This window comes from Perca fluviatilis, chromosome 4 (genome assembly GCF_010015445.1).
Source record: "Perca fluviatilis chromosome 4, GENO_Pfluv_1.0, whole genome shotgun sequence".
Classification (NCBI taxonomy): Eukaryota; Metazoa; Chordata; class Actinopteri; order Perciformes; family Percidae; genus Perca; species Perca fluviatilis.
This window is the reverse complement of record NC_053115.1, coordinates 18904315-18928803: the sequence shown is the minus strand read 5'-3', so window position 1 is coordinate 18928803 and position 24489 is coordinate 18904315. Positions and strand designations below refer to the sequence as shown.

General features: G+C 39.3%; 1 protein-coding gene across 4 annotated transcripts in view; it reads left to right on the top strand.

The window, feature by feature from the left end:
* ca16b (carbonic anhydrase XVI b) overlaps positions 1-24489 on the top strand; it is a 113901-nt gene that overhangs the window by 21836 nt on the left and 67576 nt on the right. For all 4 annotated transcript variants that reach the window (XM_039797294.1, XM_039797295.1, XM_039797296.1 and 1 more), the window contains exon 2: positions 1389-1493. In XM_039797294.1, the coding sequence (XP_039653228.1) occupies positions 1389-1493 (105 nt within the window). The remainder of the gene's footprint in view (positions 1-1388; positions 1494-24489) is intronic.

The window sequence follows — 24489 nt, the reverse complement described above, 5'->3', positions numbered from 1 at the left end:
CTTGAGCACCTGATTGACAATGGCTTCAGCTAGACCTTTTCTTCTGTACTGGCACATGCTGCACCCGTTGTGGAACACATTTTCTCCAATGAGTTTGATAATTGCAAGTCGGGGACTAGGGAGTGTGTATGCTTAAGGACAATTTGTGCCTCTAACAATCACTGTAATTCTGTTGACAATGTTTATCTTCTTTCGGGGCAATTTTCCCAAAGAAGCTGAAGAGATATTTGTGCCTAGAAAACATGTTACTGATTGTCTACACTCCTTTTAACATGGGCTGCCTGCATTTTACTGAATTAAGTTTCCACACAGCTTAGCACGGAAGCTGTTGTCATTGTAGGCATTATTATATCCGTGCTTAAATAAACCTATTGACCATCCAGTCTATTTCATTTTTCTTCCCCAGGCCAGCTGCCGCTTTAAAATAATTTGATTGTAGCTGTTAGAGAGCAAGAAGCATCATAGAGGCTGAAGGAGAAGCTCCTCTAGTTTTTTTGCAGATCCCCGATGGTGATGATCATTACCACCCCATTAAGGCATTGTGTCAATTGATGGCACCTGGACTGAAAGCAAGGGCTTTTTTCTTAATTGGCGCACATTGTCACCACAGTTGTTTCTTTTTTTTTTTTTTTTTCTACTGGTTCAGTTTGGGAGACTAGGAAGCTCAAGAAACGAAAATGTGTCATATTAGCCAGGCCAAGATGGGTAGAATTAATCCTTGTTAAAGTACTGTATGATTCAGTAGCTGCACAGCTGCAATTTGGGAGGAGATTTGAGGCACTTTGACTGAATTTTTCTATTAAACTTAAGTATACAGGTAACTGTAATCTACACTTTTGAGCATATAGCCTGTAGTATTTTTCTATTCGTTTTATGTAAGTGTTGTATTTACAACCCATTGATCTCAATCTTTGACTCTGAAAACCCCTGGATTTTGTTCTATAACAACATATATTTATATTTTCAATGCCATTTTTTCAATTCAGTGCCTTTTTTTTTAATTATAAATTATTCCTGCAAAATCTGAACATGACAACTACAGTATGGTTAAGTGCAGGATTACAGTTAGGGTTGTAAACTGATTAGGCCATCACCCCGGCCTTCATTCTCTCACATTTTAGTAAACCTCAATGAGGGCACACTTCGTTTACAAAAAAAACCCTTCAACGTACGTACCCTTCAAAATATGAACAGAATTTCTTTGGAGACTGGACTTTTCATATTATTTTCTTTATAAATCACTTTGTTGCCAACTTTTGATCAGCCATGTACATTTTCTCAGCCATTGTTAATGGATTGTTAAATGCATACATCACTATTTGTTCAGGTTGTAAATTAAGCTTTTCTTCCCCTGTGGATTTTCACACCTCTGTGTCTGCCTCCCACAGTTGCATCGAGTGACCAACCTCACCATGCTGGAGTCTGGCGTCATGGGAGCACCGGCGTAATGACGGAGAGGAGGGCAGCTGGTGACCCCTACTGGTCCTATTCAGGTGAGATCTCATTTGTGCGCTGACCAGAGATCTCAGTAGGACGCGAAATTAATTTCTTTGACTTGTTCACATCGGCTGTATCGAGGGCTGATACAGATGACGGTGACAAGCTCGTCATCGTCCTCACTGAAAAAATAAAAAATAAAAAAAATAAAAGCTGCAGTGTTTACCATTGCACATTAGCCTAGCAGCTAGCGGAGTTTCCTTCTGTTTATAGCTTTATCCCGATAAAACAGCACGGTTGAATTTCATCCTGCATGCCCGTTTCGTAGCCCAAAACAGAGCGGCTTATATTGGTAGAGATGGCAACAAGTTGGCGAACTGCCGCGTCGCCCTCTCTGTCTGCTCAGCTGCTAGACGGGCTGCACTCGGCATTGTTGGCAAACTATTTTATTTATATTTTACTTTATTAACAAAAGAGCTTTCTGAACTGTCTGTGGAATGGATCAACGGAGATGAGAGAAACCATTGTGGCCCTAAATGACAGCAAAACTCAGTAAAGACTCACCTCGAGCTGAAATGGAAACACTGTGTTACAATCTTTTCATACAGTCTATGGCTGCAACATATGTTGTAAGGTTTAAGCCAATGTTTTTTCAGGGGTGCACCCGTTTTCGCTTTACTGGCAGTATTGACAATAGATAAAGCCACCGTGTCTTGAGAAGCTCTAGCTTGTTGTTTTATTGTTCACTTTTAACTCACTTTACATCAACTTTGCTAACTCTTTTTCCTCTCTTTTCCTCACAGTGACACTCATATGCTACTCTACGTTATCGCTTGCTCTCCTTGCGCGACCACAGGGGCACTGACATCACTCACTTAAGGCACCCTGCCATTCTCGCTCTCATTTACGCTTGTAAAACAGAAAGAACTATACCATCACAGCCCTAGCTGTATCTTGCCGATCTTTTTCCTATTTTTGTCTACCATTTTGCAAGAACCCCCTATTCCCTCCTCACTGCTGTAGCCAAAAGGGCTTAATTAGTATTTATATAATAGAATACCTGTAATGTATGTTTTCATTGTTCATAGTAACTCTAATGCACTGCAGAGAAGAAAACACTGGCATACGGCAAAGTGAGTTGAATTTCAGATTATGTTGTAGCCCACTGTGATTAACCACAAATGAGTCGATTAAAATGTATTTCTTTTATTATTGGGTTTGAATCAGGCATGCAATTTGTGTGGATTGAAATGTATGCCAATCAATTCATGTGCATGCAATTTAAGGAAACCTCGCAATTAGTTGTGAACTCTTCTTCAACAAGTGATGGCTACAAATATGGAAGGCAAACACGAGGCATAAAGGACGATAATGGCCTCCAGTATGTCACATTTAGTTGGGCAGTTTCAGCAAACCTCCATTTGCATTAAAGTATATTAGAAATACAGCAGGCCTGGTTGTGAAAGCCTAGCTAGATTAGTTGTTTTAAAGCTTTAGTGCGTAACTTTTTGATATTAATGAACGTCTGTCACATTCAAGCCATTGCCAAATGAGTTGATGCAAAGCTAATTAAGACTATCAGCTCCATGCAACTCTCTGTATTTCTCAGTATGTCTATGTTTAGAAATTGGTGTCGTTTGGCGACTTTTGCGTGCAGAAACTCAGCTGAAGATAATTACCTCTTCTGAAGAGTCCATATTTTTTAAACCTCCGTGTCCTCCTTGGTTACAAGCAACTGTGTGGGGGAGGGGTGGGGCGCAATCGCTGAAGGCTTGTATCATGTGTATGCACCGACAAAATTGTTGTCATTACTTAGAATTCCTCATGGGGGAGACAGAAACTACGCACTTTAGCTTAAATTCCTGCCTCTATTGATAATATGCATGCCATCTCAGAGTGAACAGATGTACGCTCTAATGGATGTTTCATTATGTGCACTTTTATGCCTGTAAATATTTTAGTAGTATAATGTGTTTTCATATGTGCATTTGGCTGGTGAAGATAGGGTGTGTTTTTTACGTTAAAACTGCAAATTGATGTGTAAATACTGAAGTCTTTAAGAGGCAGTGTTACGCCCCTGAAAAAGGGCAGAAATAATCTCGAGAGTGATACGGTTATGTTTCCTCACTGAGAACTTCAATCCATTTTACAACAGTACCACATTTTACAGAACCACAGATCTACAGGAAATAGGTAGTTTTGTAGGGTACAAGGCTTATTCAAGCATACACTGTAATTCACTGAAACATTTTCAATATAACTGTCAAACACAAAGTAGCTTTAGCTCAGTAAACCATAACTAAATTTACCAAAAATGTCAAAGTGCTTGAAATTATACAAATGGAACCGTACAATATATTATTAACTGCGCACATGTTAATTCCCCATTGACATAAAATGAAGGCTACTCTCAGTACGAAGCTATTCTTCGAGCGGGGCTCCGCCCACACACGTATATTACACTCTGCAAACTTAACTCTAACTTACTCAAAATGTTACTAAAGCACACCTTAAACACTCTTGACATGTTAGCAAGTTATTAAATTAACTTTTATATCAATAACATACCTTAAAGAGGGGAGAAATAATCACAAGAGTTTCCTCACTGAGAACTTGAGTGTAATGAGGAAAAGACCGCGATTTCCCCGTGAACGTGGGTGGAGACCAAAGCAATCGATCCATAGGCTCATAGATTAAAGGACAAATCGGCGCAAAATGATCCTAGGGGTTAATTACATATGTGTACTGAGTCAACCGTTCTCTGGGATGTGTTTTCATGCTAATCGAATGTAACCAGTTTCATCACAAACCGCTAATTAGCTTATAACACTAGTCATCGGGGCAGAGGGTAAACTAAAGAGAAATCGCTATTTCTATACCACTAACAAAGCTCAAAATAGCACCACACTTCCACGGTAGTATAATGAGGGTCCCTACATGTAAACTGAAGCATTGAGAACTTTGTAAGTGTACAGACAGTTTTTTAAAAAGATAGTTTATAAAGACCGTACCGTTCATGTATATGGACAGGCGCCATCTTGGGAAAGCAGTCACGACTAGTCGCACGACGAACGCTGTGCTTGAGCTATGTTACTGGTTACTGGTTGCACGGCGTTCGTTTTGCGCCGGATTTGTCCTTTAAGAGCACTTAGTAGATCACAGATTAAAGTAGGCACCACAAAATAAAGTAATCAATATAACTTTTACACATTCCTCTTACAATTTTTACCCTTTGTACGAGTGACGGATTTGAACATCTTTAACACAATTATATGAATTTTATCAATCCCTATGAACTAGTATTGAATGCATGATCTTTTTAACCTTAGATATTTTAAGATCCTTACATACTATGAACTTACTAGTACCTTTTTAGTGTATAACAGGCTATGAGTATTTCCTTTTTAACCTGTCAAAGCAGCAGCTGAGATATAAGCTTTAGAAAGTTGTTTTTTTCAAAGTTTGCAAAAAGCAAATTTAGCAACACAGATATAAATATATTTTTGTCATTACATTGTCAGTAGCTATTATTTTTTATTTTAAAAGGCATTTTGTTTATAGAGTTTATACAGTAACTCAAATTCAATCATTTTCAACTCCACACTCTAAAGGCTACCAACATGCAGTATTTTGCATTAACTAGTTTTGTACCCACTCACTTATATATTGAATATTTACAAAAAAAAGGAAGTCAATGAGAAAAACGCTCCTTTTGCGTCATAAATCACTTCATGTTTAATAGTATGATGCTTTTTTAAAACTTGTTTGGATAGGTGTATGCAGACCAGGAGATGCGGATTTTGGCAGGCAGCAGTTTGAATAAGAGAACCGCTTCACATTTAGCTGTACACATTCACAGTGCAAACACAGCCTTCTGTTGGCCATTGAGCAGCTCCGGTGGGAAATAGGGGTTATGTGCTTTGATCGGGGGCACCTCACTGGAAGAGCTCAGGAAGGGAGGAGCAGTCAGTAAAATTATATTTACAAGTTCCAAGGTCCAAAAACACCCCCTAGCAAATAACGAACTTGGTCCCTCTGCTCTTGGAGTGAATTACAGCTCTGAAAATTATTATACTGATGGAATAATTTGTCTTGGCACTGCTGCTCCCATGGTTTTAGGCAAGAAAATGCAAATATGAAAAGAGTGCTAAGAACAGCGAAAGGTTTATGTTTGTTTTCTTCATCAAGTGTATATACTTTGCACTAACTGTTATTATGTGCAGAGCTTTTATTTAAGTTAGTGATTGCTTATTCAAATTACCATATTCAATCTTATTCATGCTTTATTTTCTAATTGAGACTCAGTTAAATTCTGGGGACGTATGTCTTTTATTTAACAGAGTGCTATGTATATTTGTAACAGTCGGAGCTGCACGCTGTTTTAATACTAATATTTTGTAACCGTTTTGGGGAAATATTTAGCTTAGTGTTTGTGCGCAGAGTTGCATCAATGCTGAAAAGAGGCAGGCTGGTAATTGGGAAAAGATAGGATCTCTTAATGTTTAAGATTGTAATATAGGGAGTGTGAACAAAAAAATGAAAACAAACATCGGGTTAGGGAACGGGCTGACATGGGTTTATTTTGGACATTCATTTCAGTCCGGTGCAGATCTCTAATTCCTACCAGTGAAGGCAGCTGGCTGATTGTACTGAGAAAAAGGGAAGCATTGAGGGAACACAGAAATGTCCATTGCTTTGGAAAGGTAATTAGTGGCTAAGGCTGTGAATGGGGGACAGACAAGCGTGCCTTAGCAGCTAAATGGTTATTAAGGGCATTTGCTCTGTGCAAGTGAGTATAAAAGAAATGCACACAGTAGGGTTAGCCTGAAGCTGGAAGGTACTGGTGCAAGACAGACCTCATCTTCTATGAGTTAAGACACACATAGACTACAAGACCATAAAGAGGAGCATATCACCCATTGTTTCACACAGACTTTCCACACCCTTCACTGTGTATCCAACTGTACAAACTTCTTTTGGAGATATCGGTTTGAAGAATGTACAACAATATGAGTCTCAGAAAACTGGAGCAGTATTAAATAAAATTTGAGTAACCATTTACAATGTATAATAATATTGATTGGCAAGTTTATATAAGGCCGTAAATGTGACTGTGATAGATGACATAATTTGAGTTTTAGGTTACGTGATGATATTGTTGTCTTTAGTATGTGTATATATATGTGTGTGTGTGTGTGTGTGTATGTATGTATATATGTATGTATGTATGTATGTATGTATGTATATATATATATATATATATATATATATATATATGTGTGTATATATATATATATATATATATATATATATATATATATATATATATATATATATAGATATACCTTTTACAGCACAGTATATAAGAGAGAGAGAGAGATAGAGAGACAGACAAAAAGACAGACAAACACAAACATATGTAGGAGGAGGCAGGAGAGGCTACACGAGAAATACATATATATATATATATACACACATATATATATATATATATATATATATATATGTGTATATGGATGTTAATATATGTTATGTATAGGGAAATCAGACGGATGAGTATATGAGAGGAGAAGGAGAGAAGTATATGTGAGAGGGGAGAGAGAGAGAGAAAGAGAGTGAGAGATGAAGACAAAGAATACATACACATACACACATTATTACACACATACGCACACATTACAAAAGACATTATGCCACACATACATATACATATTACATACACACATAAAATTACATACATACATTATTACATACATACATATATTACATACTTCGCATGACATATATATATACATATGCATATGTGAGAGAGATGCATGTATAGATATGTATAACAGAAAGAGAGTAGTAAGAGAGACGTTACACACATATGTGTGTAAAGAGGCATGTGGACATACGCATATATATTTTTTTGACATATGCATGCATACATGTGCATACATATGTGGTGTGTGTGTGTATATTACATATGGGGAAGCAAAAATATTATTATTATTACATATTATTATTATTACATATGCATATATATTGCATTAACACATGCATATGGCATACACATACATATGTGTCTAAAGTGAAGGCATGGAGAAAGAGGCAAGAGCATATTATTACACATGTATATGTGAGCATATATAAAGAGAAAAAGAGAGAGCATAAAGGACAGAGAAAGAGAGGAGAGAGGAGACACATATTACATGTATATATATATAATGTATATATATATATATATATATCTCTATTTTAGAAAAAAAAAGTGGTCTGATACCTCTTCCATTCTTCATTATTATCGCTTGCACAGTGCTCCTTTGGGATGTTTAAAGCCTGGGAACTCTTTTATCCAAACCGCTGCTTTTAAACTTCTCCACAACAGTATCTCGGACTGCTCGTGTGTTCCTTGTTCCTTCATGATGCTCTCTATAGCTATTACACGGATCTCTGAGACCATCACAGAGCAGATGCGATTTGAGTAATGGAGACCTTGATTACACACAGCTGGGATCCTTATTTATCATCATTAGTCATTTAGGTCAACATTGATCATTCAGGGAGATCCCTCAATTGAACTCTTGAGAGCTCTATGCTGCACTGAAAGCTAAAGTTGGCCTTGAATACTCTTGCAATCTAATCTTCACCTCTTCCTAGCCTTTTTATCTGTTAAAAAAAAAAAGCCTGAAAATAGCCAATGAATCCCTTTGTCCTGACTTCCATGATTTGTGGTCCCAGACCTGTTATATATGAATCACAGTCTTGATATCCTATGTTTGAGTCCTGAAAGTGGCAAAATATCTGAACTGGAATCAATTGACTTCATGAAGGCAATCATACATGCATGTGATGCATGCATGCATGCATGTATGCATGCATAGACATATGAGACATGTGACATGTGACAGATGTGCACATGTGCATGCATGCATGTGACAGGCACACAGACAGGCATGACAGACATGACATGAGAGAAGAGAGAGAGAGAGAGAGAGAGAGAGAGAGAGACATGAGAGAGAGAGAGACATATGTGAGACATGCAGGCATAAAAGAGAGAGAGAGAGAGAGAGAGAGAGAGAGAGAGAGAGAGAGAGAGAGAGAGAGAGAGAGAGAGAGAGAGAGAGAGAGAGACAGAGAGAGAGAGAGAGAGAGACAGAGAGAGAGACAGTGAGAGAGAGAGAGACACAGAGAGAGGAAAAAAGTGTGTGTGACACACACACAAATGGAATGGAGGCACACCGTATAGCAGTGTGTGCGGGTGCGTGTGTGCCCATGGATGAGGACAGCCACAGGAGACCTACTGGAAATGCAGTGGACACGAGAGAGGACGAACAGGAGATGAAGTAGGTAGGACAGACCGACCACAGGCCGGACTTTATCAGTGTGGCCAAAGAAAATAAATAATGGTATAAAGAAGAGAGAATTGAGGAATCGAGACACATGCATGAGTCCCAGACTGACACAGAAGGAAGGAAAACTGGAGAGGGACGAACACATGGAGGGAAGGACACACAGAAAGACAAGGAAATATAAAAATTTATCTGAATGGAAAGATGAGAGCTTAGAAACAGAAAAAATGAAGGAGTGGACCAAAATGGAAGAGTATAGGCATTAGCCCAATACACACACATATAGGCAGGCACACAGAGGAAAGGAGGGAGGATGGAAGGAAGGAAGGAGCCCTGGAGGAAAGAAAAGCACAGGAGGAATGGATATGTGGATAGAAGCCACACTGAGGGAAAGAAATGGACATAGGACACTTAATAAGAGAATAAAGAGAAGCAAGAAAGGAGAAGTGGATTGAGGGAAATGAAAGGAAGAATGGATAGGGAGGAATGAATATGGAAAGGATGGAAGAGATGGAATATAGAATGGATGAAGAATGTAGTGGAGGAATGGATAGGAAGAGCATGGATGGAATGGAGGACAGGAAGGAATGGAATAGGAAGGAATGGATAAAGAAAGGATGGAAGGAAAGACAAGAAAGATTGGGGGAAAGAGAAATGCATAGTGGAAATGGAAGGGAAGGAATAGCCAGCCTGGATGTATGTGGATGGGGGGTAAATAAGGAGGGAATGGTGGCGGAAAGCCTGGAGAGAAAGTGGAAGGAGTGGAAATGAAAGGAATGGATGGTGGATGGACAGGAATTAATATAACACAGTAATGGATTAGATGGTAGGAATGGTGAAGGAATGGTAGTGGAACAGTGGATGTTCACGATCCCAATGACATTACCATCAGCTACACAATATGCCCTGTGATTTTCCCAAGTGGCTGTAAGTAATGTGAATTTTATCGAAATATGGACTACTGCAATATCCAAATCGCAGTGGGGTGCAATATTTATTAAAGGCAAAATATGTGTCAAAATAGCATTCTGAATAAGTATTGTGGTGCTGCACAGATGCCTGGGCCTACAAGTCATATTCTACAGACTTAAGAAAAAAATCTTTCTTTGGTACAGATCCTCATCACACAATGATCATTTTAAAACATATTCTAATGAAAATGAGATTAATAATGATGCAAAAATGATCATTCCCTCCAATATCGTGAATGACATCACACTTGCAATATCCGTTAAAATAGTTACAATTAGATGTTTTCAGCCCTATTTCAATTATCACAATATGTTTGCATTACCCAGTCGAAAGTATACATTAGTAGGTCCTCATGTTAGCATATGCTACTGTATCACTCCATCACTTTGCATACCAACCACAATCTATTTACATGTATATTCAAACCTTTCATTAATTCTTTCTTCACTAACTTATTTAACCAGTCTGCTGCTTGGTAAAGCTTTGGCTCTACCCCTACAAGTGTGTGTTGCACTTTAGAAGAGTCACCCCTTTATTTTGAGAATAGGACTGTATCCATTTACAGTAGTGTCCTCCTTTCTGGAACTTTGTTGTTCTCATCCTGCAACATTCCTCTACTGCCTCCCGTACCACCGTGCTTTCTGGACTTGATTTATTTCCTCCTCCTGGGAAAACAGAGAGAGAGAGAGTCATCGGTCTTACACCCCTGCATTTATAGACCGCCATTCTCTGTAATGATGGAAGCTTAACACAACATCATCTATATTCCTTCAGTCTTGCTGATGTGTTGTATCAACTGTAGTTGTACCTGCACTCATTTTCTGGGAAAATGAGAGGTGCAGGAACACTAATTATTAAACATGAATTTTTCCGGGGCCCAAGCTGACTCATTATTCATCTTGGTTAATGCTAGCAGTTTGGATCAGCCTTCGTGTGCCAGAATTGGTCCATTTGTCTCTGTCAGGGGTCGGCCCCTTGACAGATGTGCCAATATGGCTGCCGAAGTTTTGTGCTGGGGGAGAGGCATCTTAATTCTCCATGATGTATCATGCTGGCAGCAACCAATTTAGCAGAATTGAGCTCCAAATCATCTTACTTCCCACTGCTTCTGCCAATCTCTTTCCTTTCTCTAGATGGAAATATATTAAGAGTGGAATTAAGTTGGGGCTTCCCTCCGTGTCCTGAGATAATACTGTATCAGTGAGGTTTTGTTGGAGTTGATTGTTTGTATTGTCACATTGGGATGTCAAGAGAAAAGTGTCCTGGACCTGTGCCACCAGGATAGGGTAATTAAGCTAAGGTCCAATGCACAGCAACTATGATAAAAGCAACCAAATCTTCTGGTTTCCCTGTTTGGGGCAGATTGATGTATTGGGCCGACAGGTTTGTTGTGTAAACCTAATTAATTTAATTCCAGGTGTCACTTGGCGTTGGTGTGCCTCGTGGCAGCATATTAGGCCTAGTTGGTGGCTCAGGTCCAACATAATGGATGTGGACATGCTTGGCCTGCTGGGATTGCAATATTGAGGAAGTGTGAGATTGCCAGCCCACAGGTTTCCTCTCTAATGCGGTTATGCTGATGAGCTGGAATGAGCTAGCTAGCAGCTCAGCAATTTTTGAAACTCATAATCATGATGACTTACTTTGTAATGAGTACATACCCCCCCAGAGGTGAGGAGTTAACTGCAGGGGGCAAGGCTGTAATGGTGGCATAAATGGCACAATGTTGGAAGATGTGCAATGCTTTGCTTGAATTATAAAACAGTGTTTGAATGACAATATGTTTAAATGCTAAGAGGTATGTTAGGATAAAATTGCACTTAAAGCTGCAAGATACTGAGTAGTTACTGTATAGAAGCAGTTGATGGGATTTAGTACTGCATCACTTCTGTACCATGGATGTTCCCAGGCTTGTAAGATCATTTATCCTGTGCTACTATCTCTAGTTTACTGAATTACACCGCTAACTATCGATTCCTGTCTGGATTCTAAATTATAAGGACACTTGCTGTGTAAACATGTAGCCATTGTTGTCCCTGCTTAGCTTGCAGAACAACTGCAACACAGAAGAGTAATGGCTGCTGAGAGGGTGAGCTGAGCTTGGAGAGGGCAATAGCTCAGAGTGGTACAAGCTTTATTTTTGTACTGTGTTTTGTGGGCTATTGGTGCCTGTGTGATGGGCGACATGGTTTGAGGGAGAAAGAAAAGACTGTTTGTTTGTTTCTGTAATCACAATATATGGATTAGTTTTTATTTTTTTTGTAATTGTGTAAATATTGGGTCTATAATTTGGTTCATCAATCTCTTGTTGTTAGCTTAAAGTATGAGGTAAGTCACATATAGCCCATACATTGACACTATAAAAATCCAAAACAACCTGCCCTATTATCTTTCTGCAAACTCAAAGAGATTTATTTTAATTTAGGGTGATCGGGCTTCAAATTCTCGCAGGCAGGAGAAAGATCACTCAGGCCTGTCAAACTTTGTCTTGTAGAGTTTCATGACTCATTGAAGTGGGAGCTTGTATACCGGCAAGGGGTAATAAATAATGTAGATGTATCAAGAAATTATTGGGGTAGAAGCTGCTCTTAGCATATTGCAAGAACGGTTTAGGCTATCACACACTTGTACTGGGTTTCTGTTAATGTGTGTTCTGTTTTTAAAGCTGACTTTTCTTTCAGCAGCCGTAAGCAGGATTTATAAATGAACCTTTTGATTGAATTAAGCAAAAAGTATCCTCATGTTTGAAAACCTTTTGAGTGTGCTAATGTTTCCAGTTTTCTGAAATGTATAAATGGAGCCAATCCCCTTTCACTTCCTTTAAAAAAAAAAAAAAAAAAAAAAAGAGGAAAAAAAAAAGTCTCAAGCAGCAGAGGGAAACTTTGAAGCCAGAGGGCAAAATACCACTTTTTTAGTTATCCAGTTACACACCACTGCCTATGCTACAGCACATCATCCATTAGCTGCTGTGGTAACAACAAGCCCATATTTACATTTCATTTAGGTGCCACTTACTGTATAGCAGGCTGGGCTTTGATTTCGTGGTGCATGTTTCTGTTGGAGGAATGCCTATTAAAGGTACAACAAAAGGGCATCAGTGGAGGGGAATTGAGAATTTAAATTTGTAATTTTTAAACTTTTGTTTTGGTTTTATGTCCATACCTAGAGGACACCTGCCCACAGAAGCTTTAATTAGGAAATTAATATAACTGAGCTTCCCCAGCATTCACCTCTCCTCTTCCCTCCCTTCTATCCTTTAATTTCCCTCCTCATCTATCTTTACTAATGCTAGCCGCATCTCTATGCTATGGGGGTAGTGAGGAGGGTGAGACACTGAGTGGATTAAGGCTGGATTTAAAATGGCTGCTTGCTGTGCTTAGCTCAACACAACACTCATCTGGGGATATGGTCATGTGCTATCTTGTGATTTGTGGCTTTATTAGTGGTTTTGGGGTATCCAAGGCTAAAAATCAAAATTTAGTTTCTCTCTCTGCTGCACTCAGTTTTCATTTCTTCCACTTTCTTGCCTCTCTGTGTCTACTGAGTGATACATGTATCCACAGATGCACACACTCTCAAGCTGTAAAAATACAAGCAAAGGATGACCGTGAAACCATGCGAATAAGCAGCAGGTTTAGCTGTGCAGAAAAGGCGTCTACAGCCAATTTAATAAATACATGTCTTTTTAGTTCAGGTCTAAGAGCACAGGTGCAAAATGGGAAGATAATTTGGCTGAAATTGATGCTTACCTCCCCCAAGAAGGTTATGTTAAGATGGCCTCTGGCTGTGTATTTGAGTCTGTTACCGCCATATCTCACACTAATGGTGGGATTGACTTGGACTTTTTTTGTGTTCAGCTGTGATCCCTGCAGAGAGTTCATGCAACAAAGAGGAAGGCACCTATTAAATGTGGAGACTTTGTGACCTATCCTAAACAATCACCATCATCCAAATATTGGCTGTAAAGAAACCGTTCGGCTGTGTTATCTTCCCAAGATGCTGTTGATTATAAAAATAATGGTCAACTCGGGAGGTTCGGACTTTTGACTCTGTTAAGTGTGGTTTTGCTTTGCCTTTCATACAGTGTAGAAAATTAGAAAAACATTTGAGGGGCAGCTTTTGTGTGTATGTTGAGGAAATGGAAGTTTAATGAAAATAAAACGATGGCTCAATGTAGGATTAGGATATTGGCCTAAACTGGTAAATATATAAATATTTAACATTTTGGGAACAATTTTTGCCCCTCGATCACAATCTATAGGAGGATTCTGAGATTTCTTGGGACATTTTTGCCCTTCGCCCCCCTTCGTTTCTGACACTTCTTCCATAGATATGTGCGTGGTTCTTGCTGATTTGCAATCTAAACTTGTCATTGAGTGAAAATATTTCAAACTTCTACCAGTGCAACTGCTCCTATTAGGCCACTTCTAGGAAACCTATGGTAACATTTCACTGTTGTCTCACTGCCATTTTATTATTTTTACATCTGTCAGTGAATCTCTGTCATGGTGTGCATGCCTGTGTTTGTGCTCATTTGTGTATTTCTGTTTCAACTAATAAAGAAGTAGAGTAGATCATAAGCTTTTGAAAGATTATTACAATATCAGGGCTATGCATGGATCTCTGTATCAGTCCCAGACAGCTTGTGTACATGCGATTTGCAGAGCTGATCCCCACTTTGTTATGACAGATGAAAATCAGATTGTGCCCCTAGTGTCATTCATAATCTGTATCTGATATTGGAAATTGCAACTAATATTAGAGACATGTCCTCCACACATTTTGTCAATAAGACATAATATATGTATAGCAGTATCTGTAACTACCATGTCACACTTTAAATGTTGTGAAAGGAGATTTTATATCATGGCAATTTAGGAAGGATTATTGAGACATTTGCTTGTTTTCACAGTATTTGGCAATGTAGGACCAAACCCCTAAAATAGCAGCTCTCGCAAAATAGCATGTACAAGCAGGTAAAATAAAATACCAGATCTGAGGGTTCACCATGTGGGTGGAGATATTTCACCTCTAACTGCTGACTGTGGCTAATGGTCTGCTTAGTGGTGACCTCATGCCGTGGGGCCATCCTGATGCCATAACAAGCAGGTAAGTGAGAGTCATCTGTGTGTCTCACAACCTCTGTCTCCTAGGAGACAGCAGCCTGCCAGTCTCCTTGTGCCTGTCCTGGTTCATTGCTCTTCAGGGGCCCACTGTCCACTCACCCTCGTGCTATTGCGTGGCCCCTCAGTCAAGGACAAGGACAAGGGCCCTCTGGCAGGCATCTACCGTCGCTTCCTCTGCCCTCCCCATCTGATGTCCAGCTGCTTTATGCAAGAATGGTGACACAATTGGTTCTGTGTTGGTTGCGATGTGTGCATCCCTATAACAATGCTAGCTGCATTGCTATAGGGATGGCACTGACTGCCTGCTGTTCCACCACTTTGGTCCAGACTGAAATATCTCATGGATGGACTGCCATGAAATTTTGTACAGATGTCCATGATGCCCAGAGGATGAATCCTACTGACTGTGGAGATCCCCTGTCTTTTTCTCTAGTGCCACCAGCAGGTCAAAGCTTTTACTTATCCAGTGAAATGGCTCCACGTCTACTACTTGATAGATGGGCACACCATTTTGTACCGACATTCATGGTTCTCAGAGGACGTATCCTAATGACTTCTCCTCTGAAGCTACCAGCAGGTTCATATTTGTGGTTTTGGGTGAAATGTCTCAGCAATTATTGTATAGTTTGCCATGGAATTTGATAAAGGCATTCATGTTTCCCTCAGGATGAATTCTAATCACTTTGGTGATCCCTTAACTTTTCCTATAGCGCCACCATCATTTATGACCACATGCAAAACTAATGAAATTCCCATCAGCCTCAGCTGTACTTTTTGTTTAGAGCTAATATCAACCTAAACTCAGATTTTGAATATGGTGTACATTATACCTGCTTAACATCAGCATGTTAGCATTGTTAATCATCATGATGTTAGCAATTAGCTCAAAGCACTATGCCTAAGTGGACTTGCTAGTTTGGCATTTGGCATTAATATAGTTAAAGAGAGTGGGGTAAGTGGTCGCTGTGCAAAAAGCGGAACAGAATCAGAGAAAGTGAGTTTTGGACCATTATTCTTCTAGCAATATAGACCATAGTTCATGAACATGACATTTATTTAACTATAATGTAACCTAAAGTGTAGTTAAAAGTGACACAAAGAGAACATTTAGAGTTTACCATTTACACTTATAGCCAATTGGGCTAACATGATTTAATTACTTCCACTAGTGAGTTGAGAAAGTGGTTGCAGTATGCCTTTTCTAATATTCAGGCGTGGAAGTTCATAGCTTAGTTGAAGTTCCTCGAGCCAAAGAAGAGATAATTAAACTAATGGATGAAGGTGCTTAAATGGAATATGAGGGTATGGCAGCTCAGAAAGAGGTGATGGCTTAGAATAAGATAAGGTGCTCACTGAAAAGAAGCCTATAATAGGAAGAGGTGGAAAGGGTGATGTGACAAATTAAAGATTAATTCTGTTATATTTTTGCTGTGTTGGTGCACAGTCTTAAGTATGCAGGGCATTGATTTGTTCAATTTTAAGGAACCAGATTTTCTGTTTCCTCTGAGGACCAATACTAACAAAAAACATATTGTGCAGAATGTCCTCACACATTATCGTATCTACTTTAGCCTCAGTGCTTTAGCTCCATTTTAATAACTACTGAAATGCTCACTAATTATTCCTTTACTATAATATTGACTGTAATTTAAATACAATCGCTATTTCTTTTATTTATATATATATATATATATATATATATATATATATATATATATATATATATATATATATATATATATATATATATATATATATATATATATATATATATATATATAAAAAAAAATGTATCTATCTATCTCGTATGGCCAGCTGCAGGACATTTATGGGTGCTGAGGTTAGCGTCAGGGCTTCCGACAGTTAGTTGATATGAAACAGTTGCCCTTGGACAAAGCGGAGTAATGTAGCGTCCCTAATCAGTGTTTTACTTTGCGGCTCTGCAGAGTAGAGATCTGTGTTCTGCTCGGCAGACTGCTCACCTCTCCCTCCTATTTACAATTAGCAATAGGCTTCCTTGCACTGATGCAGTGTTGGATTGTTGTCACAAAGAGAGGGCAAAACCCCAGGAGAAAAGCTATTTTATACTGTATGGAAAACAACTTTTAAATGTGCGGAAAAGCAGCTATGAAGTTTTAATGGAGAGAGCTTTCATTTATTAGCTTTATTTACTTTAGTTATGCAAATCCATCTCCACAATCTTCATCATTAGCCAGAGAAATATAATGTTTGTAATCCTGAACTAGATGAAGTAAGTTAGAGGGAAGTGTTTCATAAGACAACATATTCCACATCAAATATAGTACTTTTGAATTTCAGGGACCAAACTCATTGAAGCTGGAACTAAATAAAAATCTCTGCAGAGGAGATGATTTGTTAGACCAAGTAAAGTTTGCCAAAGAAACTGTTACAGGGAAGGTAGAAATCCTTATCAAAGGACATTGGTACTTTAGGGCTTTTTTTAGGCATTTTTATTAGATAGCCATTCATCGATTGGCATGTATTATTCCTTACCTTTGCTGTCCTTTTTTAAAAATAGAATTACATTTCTTCAGGAATTGGCAAGTTTGTACTGCTCGCAGTTATTATGAGAGACCTTTTATAATGATTGGGCTACTGTTTTGACGATTGGTGGATTTAAAGTGCGATGGAAAGCACAATTTTACGCTGAAAATAAGGTTCATACTGACCTAAACAGCCTAAGATTTGATTAATTTTACATTAGCAGCTAAATCAATGAGACAGTTCTGAGTTGCACATCTACTGCATATACCCATGATATTGGATGCCATTTATAGTACACAAAATGGAAGGTGTCTGTGTGTATATAATTATGTATGTCCTTTAATTTGAGATCTACGGGACATTTATTATGATTGTGTAATGTATTGAGAGGGGACCCCTATTAACTGTTGAACTGCCAAACGGCATGCTGGGTACAGCTTGCTCTTTATACATTCGCTCAATACAGTAATATAGAAAGAGACATGAGATGTTACATAATAGCAAACTCAAACATTTCAAGCATCAGTGATTTATCTTTTGGAATGACCGCTTTTTTTCCCCTGGGAATAGCCTGGTCCCAAATGACTAGCTGTTAGCAAATGACGTGTATACATACTGTACATACGTGTAACATTGCTTGGGGACTAATGGCAGGTGTATTGCTCAGGACCCAAAGAAGTGCATTGTCCAGTGTGAAGTTGTTTGGATGAGAGGTTCTCAAGAAAGGCGTTGTGCACACTTAAATTGCATAAATAGATGTTTAAATATACCCTAAAGCTAAAAATATAAATGTTCCTTCCAGGGTAGTTCTTCAGAAGGCATGCAACAATTAGGCAGCATATTTTTGGCCGAAATGCAACTACTCAGTTTTTCACTACTACAGTTTGGTAATTTGGTTACGTAAATAAATCTTTGTATGCTGTTGGCGATGTTGAGATCGTTTGTGTGGAGGTCATATTTTGACACGGTGAATGCACCAAAATAATGAACAAATCTGTCTATTTAAAACCCTACAATTTCTATGAGCAATGTTCAGTGTTTGAAATGAGAGTGCTAGACTATTTGATTAGATTTAATCCACAACTAAGGACCCTGATGCACCAAAGAATTTGGAGACCCATTCTTGTATTAACAAGTACTAGCCTACAAATGCTCCTAATCATGTAGCAAAATAAAATGGACATACCTTGGTCTTACTTTTTCTTACTTCAGAAAATGAGCAGAGAAATTTTTAAATGGGAAAATAATCGGGGGTATGAGATGTCTCTTCACTGTAACTCCTTGATGATTAAAATGTGAGTAATAACAGTGGAGTGGGATGAATGGTAAAAATACTGTGCTTTAAGCTTTACAAACCATATGATGTGTAAAGTGAAGTAAACAAAATAAACACATTAACTATAACACAGAGTTGAGACTGGTATGCAGTGGACTCACTCAGGTCACACCCCTTCCTCTTTGCTTTGAAAAGTTGATATCAGACTTAAGCTAATTATTTTGTGGACATTTAGTGTGTGAAAAGATACCGCAGTCTACAGCTGTTTGATCTGACAGAGCGAGCTGTCCACTTGCCCCCTCTTCTCCAATCACCTGCCTCGCCTGTCGCAGAACAGCAGCTGTGCTGTGAGGCAGAACAGACAAACGGGGACACGCAGAGAGTGACCGTGCTCAAACCGCACCCATCTTGTCTTTCTTCGGCATGCTACATAAGTTAGTTGTGTAAAGCCCATTGTATTCAAGAAAAAAGGTGTGCAACTCAGAATGAGTCTAACGGGGCCTGAGGGTAGTGACTTATTCTTGCTGTGTGCAGGTGTGTATGTTTTCGCATAGGCCACATTGAGAAGTCAAGTCAGGTTTGGGCATCACATAAATGTTACATTTTGCAATGGTCAATTGTTACAATGTATACTGAACATTCTGGCATTGTCTTGCTAAATCTTCTACACATGCAATCTGTAGCAGTAGCACAGTCTCTACGTAGGTAATGTATTGTGTGGTGACCATTCAGAGATCCTGACAGAAGTGAAGGTTCTGAAACATTTGTAGGCATGTTTGCTCCTTGCCATATTGAAGGGGAAACTTTTTGTAGGAGAAGCTCTTCCTCATGGGGGACAGAATGTATTTCAGTCCCTCTTTTTTCACACAAGGTCCTGGAGATTATTTTTACAGACTAGGGGATGTTGTACTTATGCAGTGGCCAACACCCAAGAACAGGAAGCCACAGTTTCTATGAAAGTCCACGAGATGGAAGCAGATAGCGCCAAGGGAAAACAATATTTTGGCTGGAGCTCATTCTGGTGACCAATTAGACCCCAATGCTTGTATGATTTACCACTTCCTCTACCTACTTTTATGTGTTTGGGGCTGCTGTGTGGAACACAATGACCCCTGATTAAAGATTGAGCTCAGGCTCTGAGACGACCGTGGCGCCATCCTTATCAGATGCCTACTTCTCAGAACTCGGCAAGACCACCTGAAATCAATGGTTGTATGGATTGCCACGCTGACAGGCTCAGACACTGTGAGCAAATGTAGACTTTATTTAAATAAAATAATATATATGTGTATAGTTTTGTCGTGTTGCTACTTTTACTTTGGAATGCATCGTTTCTCACAGGTCTCATAAGCGTCTAATCAACTCCTCAATATTTGATCTCTTTGCAATTGTTGATGCATAAATGAGTTTTAAGATATCAAAGACTGCTTGCCATTACTGATTTGTAAAGGGCAGTCATGAATAATCAACTTGGAAACATACAGTATATTTAAGGATTTGAAGTCTGTGGCTAACTATAAGGGCCCTTTGTCTTTTAAAGCATTGCCTGAGACACATTGTATGTGCGGATGGATTGTTTGTCTTTTCCTCCACCCTCTCCTGTAGACGTGGGCTGGAAGGGAAGCCCGGATCTTGAATGGCCGGGTGGAGTGAGGGTTATGAGGTCACACTGTTAATTGCACAATGAAACATGTCTGGGTTAAGATAATGCCTCAAAGAAACCATTATGTAACCTTAAATCGGAACTGACTGAAATTTGATTAAAATGTGCAGTGTACCCAGGCAGTATTTAAACAGTGATATGTTAGTCATTTTGTTGCTGTTTTCTCCAGCGCATTGGGTCTAATATGTGACACTTGCTATCAGCTTTAAGTGTTGACTTTTCAGCTGAATGTTTTGAGCGTGTCCATGTTGGATGAACAGTGCAGGACTTCATAGCCCTTTGTGGAAATAATCCATCAATGTAAGGACACTGGACTAGAACAATGGTCCTAAATGGAAGAGACCGACGACAAGTTTTATTTATGGGGAAACAGTAGAGCGCTCTTGACTGGTGTACCAATGAGCAGACCAGACTGAAGGCAACAAGCCACTGAAACGAGGAAGAAGTGAAGATGACTAGACAGCACATCACCAGGGAGTGTCTGCGGATGTCTGTGGGGTATAGATTTCAGACATTGACTGAATGCAGAAGGATTTGCAACCATATATGGACATATTAAAATATGCTATCATTTAAGTTTATTTCACATCAAGAGATTCCTGTCACCTTAAATTCAAGGGATACCGTTCAAAAACAATTCTACATTTCATCTGATGTGATTTGTGATTATAACACTATACAGTGCCTTGCGAAAGTATTCGGCCCCCTTGAACGTTTCGACCTTTTGCCACATTTCAGGCCTCAAACATAAAGATATAAAACTGTAATTTTTTGTGAAGAATCAACAACAAGTGGGTCCCAATTATGAAGTGGAACGAAATTCATTGGCTATTTCAAACTTTTTTAACAAATAAAAACTGAAAAAGTGGGCATGTTTTTTTGTGCAGCAAACTCTCTCCAGAAGTTCAGTGAGGATCTCTGAATGATCCAATGTTGACCTAAATGACTAATGATGATAAATAGAATCCAGCTGTGTGTAATCAAGTCTCCGTATAAATGCACCTGCTCTGTGATAGTCTCAGAGGTCCGTGTAAAGCGCAGAGAGCATCATGAAGAACAAGGAACACACCAGGCAGGTCCGAGATACTGTTGTGGAGAAGTTTAAAGCCAGATTTGGATACAAAAAGATTTCCCAAGCTTTAAACATCCCAAGGAGCACTGTGCAAGCGATAATATTGAAATGGAAGGAGTATCAGACCACTACAAATCTACGAAGACCCGGCCGTCCCTCTAAACTTTCAGCTCATACAATGAGAAGACTGATCAGAGATGCAGCCAAGAGGCCCATGATCACTCTGGATGAACTGCAGAGATCTACAGCTGAGGTGGGAGACTCTGTCCATAGGACAACAATCAGTCGTATACTGCACAAATCTGGCCTTTATGGAAGAGTGGCAAGAAGAAAGCCATTTCTTAAAGATATCCATAAAAAGTGTCGTTTAAAGTTTGGCAAAAGCCACCTGGGAGACACACCAAACATGTGGAAGAAGGTGCTGTGGTCAGATGAAACCAAAATCGAACTTTTTGGCAACAATGCAAAACGTTATGTTTGGCGTAAAAGCAACACAGCTCATCACCCTGAACACACCATCCCCACTGTCAAACATGGTGGTGGCAGCATCATGGTTTGGGCCTGCTTTTCTTCAGCAGGGACAGGGAAGATGGTTAAAATTGATGGGAAGATGGATGGAGCCAAATACAGGACCATTCTGGAAGAAAACCTGATGGAGTCTGCAAAAGACCTGAGACTGGGATGGAGATTTGTCTTCCAACAAGACAATGATCCAAAACATAAAAGCAAAATCTACAATGGAATGGTTCACAAATAAACATATCCAGGTGTTAGAATGGCCAAGTCAAAGTCCAGACCTGAATCCAATCGAGAATCTGTGGAAAGAACTGAAAACTGCTGTTCACAAACGCTCTCCATCCAACCTCACTGAGCTCGAGCTGTTTTGCAAGGAGGAATGGGCAAAAATGTCAGTCTCTCGATGTGCAAAACTGATAGAGACATACCCCAAGCGACTTACAGCTGTAATCGCAGCAAAAGGTGGCGCTACAAAGTATTAACTTAAGGGGGCTGAATAATTTTGCACGCCCAATATTTCAGTTTTTTATTTGTTTAAAAGGTTTGAAATATCCAATAAATTTCGTTCCACTTCATGATTGTGTCCCACTTGTTGTTGATTCTTCACAAAAAATTACAGTTTTATATCTTTATGTTTGAGGCCTGAAATGTGGCAAAAGGTCGAAAAGTTCAAGGGGGCCGAATACTTTCGCAAGGCACTGTATATAATCATATTATGACTGAAATGGCCCTCATAGTAGGGTTGGGTATCGTTTGGTTTTTTTTTCGATTCCGGTGCTAAATCGATACTTTTAAAACTGTGCCGGTGCCTGAACCGGTACTTTTCAATAAAGTTAAAACAAAAAAGAAGAAGAAAAAAAATAAGGGTAGTTAACAACAGTCAGTGACTTGTTTATTGCTAAGGCCATGGTCAAAATTAAAGATTTAATAATAATGTAATAACTATAACAATAACAATAACTTATTTCACCAGTAAAATGCTGTTGAACCCCAGATGGGAAAAGGGTTTTTACAATTACTGTGAATGCACCACGAGGCTACCTGTTTTATGTGAATGCACCGTCTGTGTTGTTTAATTCCGACAACGGCAGCTGCAAGTGAACGCACCGTCTGTATTGTTTAATTCCGACAACGGCAGCTGCAAGTGAACGCACCGTCTGTGTTGTTTAATTCCGACCATATAAACATACTGTACTGTCTATGAATTGCGACAACGGCAGCTGCTGCTGCGCTGCAGAGCAGACTGTTGCATCCCGCTGTTGAAGTCCTCCACAGTGAAATACAGTCACACTTTACACTGTTTAACGTTAGCTGTCAGCATTTTACCGGTGTTTAATCCAGCTGCTAGTTAAAGGTAGGCTAACGTTACATGCGGTCAGGTGTAGTATAAAGTCAAGCACCGAAATGAGACACCGAAACTTTCGTTCTTATTCGGTCTCGTTACTACAGTTTACGTCGGCACCGGTTCCCTATTGGCACCGAGTTTCGGTACCCAACCCTACCTCATAGTCATTGTTTCATTTCAAATCCACTGGGTCGAGTACAGAATATATCTACCATATTTGCTTCCATTTTATCGTCTCCTTCGGGAAACCTCTTTAGATACCCCGACCCTTAAAGGAACCAAATTAAATCAGCATTAACTCCTCTTTTTGTTTGACAGACAGGCAACGTCTCCAGATTAGATTGTTTAACTTGAGTCACACACCCACACACACCGTAGTATCTTTTCACTGCAAACTGGCAACTCAAAAGCTGCTCACTTAAAGGTAAGAAAAAAAAGAAAAAGAAGAGATTCTGGTGTCTGGTGGTTGTGCTGGTGCCTTTCAGTGTCAGTTGATACAACAACTCCTCATAAGATGAAGATGATGGTACTCTACAAGAAAGCAACATACAGAATACTTTATTTTTGTCCTCTTGTAGACATCTACAGCTTTTATAAAGGTATGGCACTAAAACAGCGTTCTTTTTTACCCTTTTTTTCTGTCTCACTTGAGGCATTCTGTCTCTCTACAAATGCATTGGCTTGTGAACTTGCTTTGAGCCTCTTCCCACCGTAACTTCATGTTACAGCCTTACCACATTCTAAGTTGTGATTATTAGCTTCTCTGTAGACAAGACATTTAACCTCCACTTCTCTCTTTACAACATTTGGCTTCAGTCCTGCTAATTGGCCATTAGGTTGCCATGAAATGCTGTAAAGAACCTGCTGGAAGTAGAAAAGATTTTTCTTAACACTGGTTTAGTTTATCGCCTCTATTGAGATGACCACTCTGATCTGTTTGATCCTTTGTGGTTTGAGTCATGGGAGCTTGTACCAATTTCTGAAAAGCAAACTCTTTTGAAGAGGGCAAAGCTTTTAATAAAAGTTGACTGAAAGTGCTCTGTGTCTAATGTCGTGGCAGAAAGTGTGTTTGTGTTTGAAGATTGTTGCTGTACAAAATTTATTTGGCCATCAACCTCCATGGCAGTCCGACGGCAGCACATTACAGGTTTTTGTTGAGTTTGCTAGAAGCATAGTGGCGGCTTGGGCTGCATTTGTAGGAGATGATAAATGAATGCAGATCTTTCTGACTAATAAAGCAGAT